Below are 2323 nucleotides of genomic sequence, written 5' to 3' on the forward strand. Positions count from 1 at the left end.
GGGGGGGGGGGTTGGAACCGGGGGCAAGGACATTGAGTGTGCAGGAGACGAGAGAGAGAAGGAGAAGGGGAGAGGAAGGGAAGGGGAGGGAAGGGAGACGGGAGCTGAGGGGAGGGAAGGGGGGAATGACTCATGTGTCTGCTGGTCTGGGTGGGAGGTTGTAGGACCTGGAGAACCTCACGGCGTCGTACTCGGGCCTGTCGGTGGCTGCCGCAAAGTTCCGGACCTCGCGGGCCTCGCTCGAGGCCATCAACGACGATAACCAGGGTATGTAGTTTGTAGCGGGCGGAAAGGAGGAGACTAGAGGTGGTGATGGGTTGGTGGCGTTGCGGGAAGGGACGGCGAGAAGGGATCGGTCGTGGCGTTGCCTTGTTGAGCTGCACAAGGCGAGGGATGAGGTGATGGCAGACGGACAGATGGTGGAGATGAGAGAAAGAAGTGGAAGGCGTGCGGAGGAGATGGGAGCACTCACTATTGATTGTCGATTACTGGCGGGGCGGGGATGATAGGCAAGGATGTGCTGCTGCCGCTGACGACGTCGATGTATGTGCCGGGCAAGCTCGCAGACGTGTCCAAGGTCATGGTGGACGTTGGCACGGGATACTACGTGGAAAAGTCGATCCCGGATGCGCAGGCCTTCTTTGACCGCAAGCTCGAGTTCCTCAAGTCCCAATCCGAGGCTGTGGAGAAGCAGATCGCCACCAAGAACCAGCAGTACCGCGTCCTCCGCCAGATTGCCGGCGAGGCTCAGGCAAAGGCCGAGGCTGAGGCCCGTGCCACTGCTGGTGCCTCCTCCTCCTCTTAAACACCCCCCCCCCCCCCCCCCCCAACCCACTCCATCCCTCCTCCTTCTCGGCCAGCCATACTCCAACTCGGCTCGTTCCCGCCTGAACCACCACCGAAGGCCAACGCCCAGCCGCAACCCCCACACATCCCCCAAACCGGCACAACCCACCGCTCTCTCTCCTCCCCTCCCCCTTCCTTCCCACACACACACATACACACAAGCAAACGCGTGCACGTGGCTTTGGACGGCCACTGAGCGATCACATGGCTGCGGCTGGCGGCGCTGGACTTGTTGCGGGTGACTACGAGAACGACCACAGTGGGGGCGGGCATGGGGACGATTACGGGAATGGAGCTGGTGACATGGACGATGTAGGGTTAGGCATGGACGATGCTGAGTATGAGGATGATTATGAGTTCTCGTCAGTCTCATCGCTGTCGGATGCGTCGCAGATGGAGCTGGAGGATATGGCCGAGCTCGTCATCCTCACCTGTGTCGCAGGCGATGCCCGTCTGCTGGCAAAGGTCCTGGTGACCGAGAAAGGTGGTCAGCTCGATCTGGATGGCGTGACGTCGGCCGACGGTGACACGCCTATGGTGCTGGCGTGTCATGGCGGGCACGTTGATGTGGTTGCTGTCTTGCTCGCGGCAGGCGCCAGTCCGGACGCAGAGGCTCCGTCCGAGGAGATCCCCATCCTGGTTGCCATCGAGGAGAGTCATCTAGACGTTGTCGAGCTGCTCTTGGACTCAGGCGCGCTACACGTCAACACCGGCGGTGCATACGATGCGCTCGACTGCGTCATCACCGCTCTCGACGCCGGCGATCCAACCGTGGTTGGCGCGCTGGCCGAGGCCGGCGCCCAGCTCGGCGGTCACTTTCTGGCCGCCATCGAGATGGGCGACGATGAGGTTGTCGAATTGCTACTGGCGGTCGACCAGTTTGCGCCGGCCCGCATCGAGGATCCACAGGGCCGCGGACCCATCGAGTTGGCGGTCGCGGCAGGCAACGCGTCGACCCTGCTGCTCCTTGCCAACTCGCAACTCTTCCCGTCGTGCATCATCTCGCTCGACACTTCGGGCTTGATCAACCCGCAGCGTATCATCAGCGCCATTGAGCACCCAGAGTTGGCTTCGCTCTTTGAGCACCAGTACAGTGAGGCAGAGCAGACGCTCGACATTGCCTACCACAACCCGGCTATTCCTTTCCCACTTCCGCTCTCGTCCTCGCACTCTTCAATGCTGTCGCAGCCGTCCTCGCCGCGCGGGCGCAAAGTCCAGTTTGCCGACGGCCACTCGATTATGAACGATGTCCTCGACGCCGAGTCGAGCGACATGCTCTCCGACGACGACAACCAGAAGATCTTCACCTCGCTGCCCGAAATTGCGTCTGACGCCTTTGGCCTCCCGCCGCCCATGCCCGACACCGTGGCCAAGGCCGAGGAGCTAGCGGCGACGTCGGCCAAAGCCGAGGCCGACGCGCGTCGCCGAGCCAAGGCCAAGCAAGCGCCCCGCTGCCGCACGCGCCGAGGCCAAGCTC

At 62.7% G+C, this 2323-nt stretch overlaps 2 protein-coding genes across 2 annotated transcripts in view; both read left to right on the top strand.

Annotated features, from left to right (window-relative positions):
- AMSG_10952 (prefoldin, alpha subunit) overlaps window positions 1-818 on the top strand; it is a 1155-nt gene extending 337 nt beyond the window's left edge. The window contains exons 2-3 of the mRNA XM_013897675.1: window positions 165-267; window positions 510-818. Of these exons, the coding sequence (XP_013753129.1) occupies window positions 165-267; window positions 510-805 (399 nt within the window). The 3' untranslated portion in view covers window positions 806-818. The remainder of the gene's footprint in view (window positions 1-164; window positions 268-509) is intronic.
- Window positions 819-1080: 262 nt separating this feature from the next.
- Window positions 1081-2323, top strand: part of AMSG_10953 (uncharacterized protein) — a gene marked incomplete at its 3' end in the record, with an annotated part of 4105 nt that continues 2862 nt past the window's right edge. The window contains exon 1 of the mRNA XM_013897676.1: window positions 1081-2266. Coding sequence (XP_013753130.1) covers window positions 1150-2266 — 1117 coding nt within the window. The 5' untranslated portion in view covers window positions 1081-1149. The remainder of the gene's footprint in view (window positions 2267-2323) is intronic.

This window comes from Thecamonas trahens (assembly GCF_000142905.1).
Source record: "Thecamonas trahens ATCC 50062 unplaced genomic scaffold supercont1.66, whole genome shotgun sequence".
NCBI classification, from domain to species: domain Eukaryota; order Apusomonadida; family Apusomonadidae; genus Thecamonas; species Thecamonas trahens.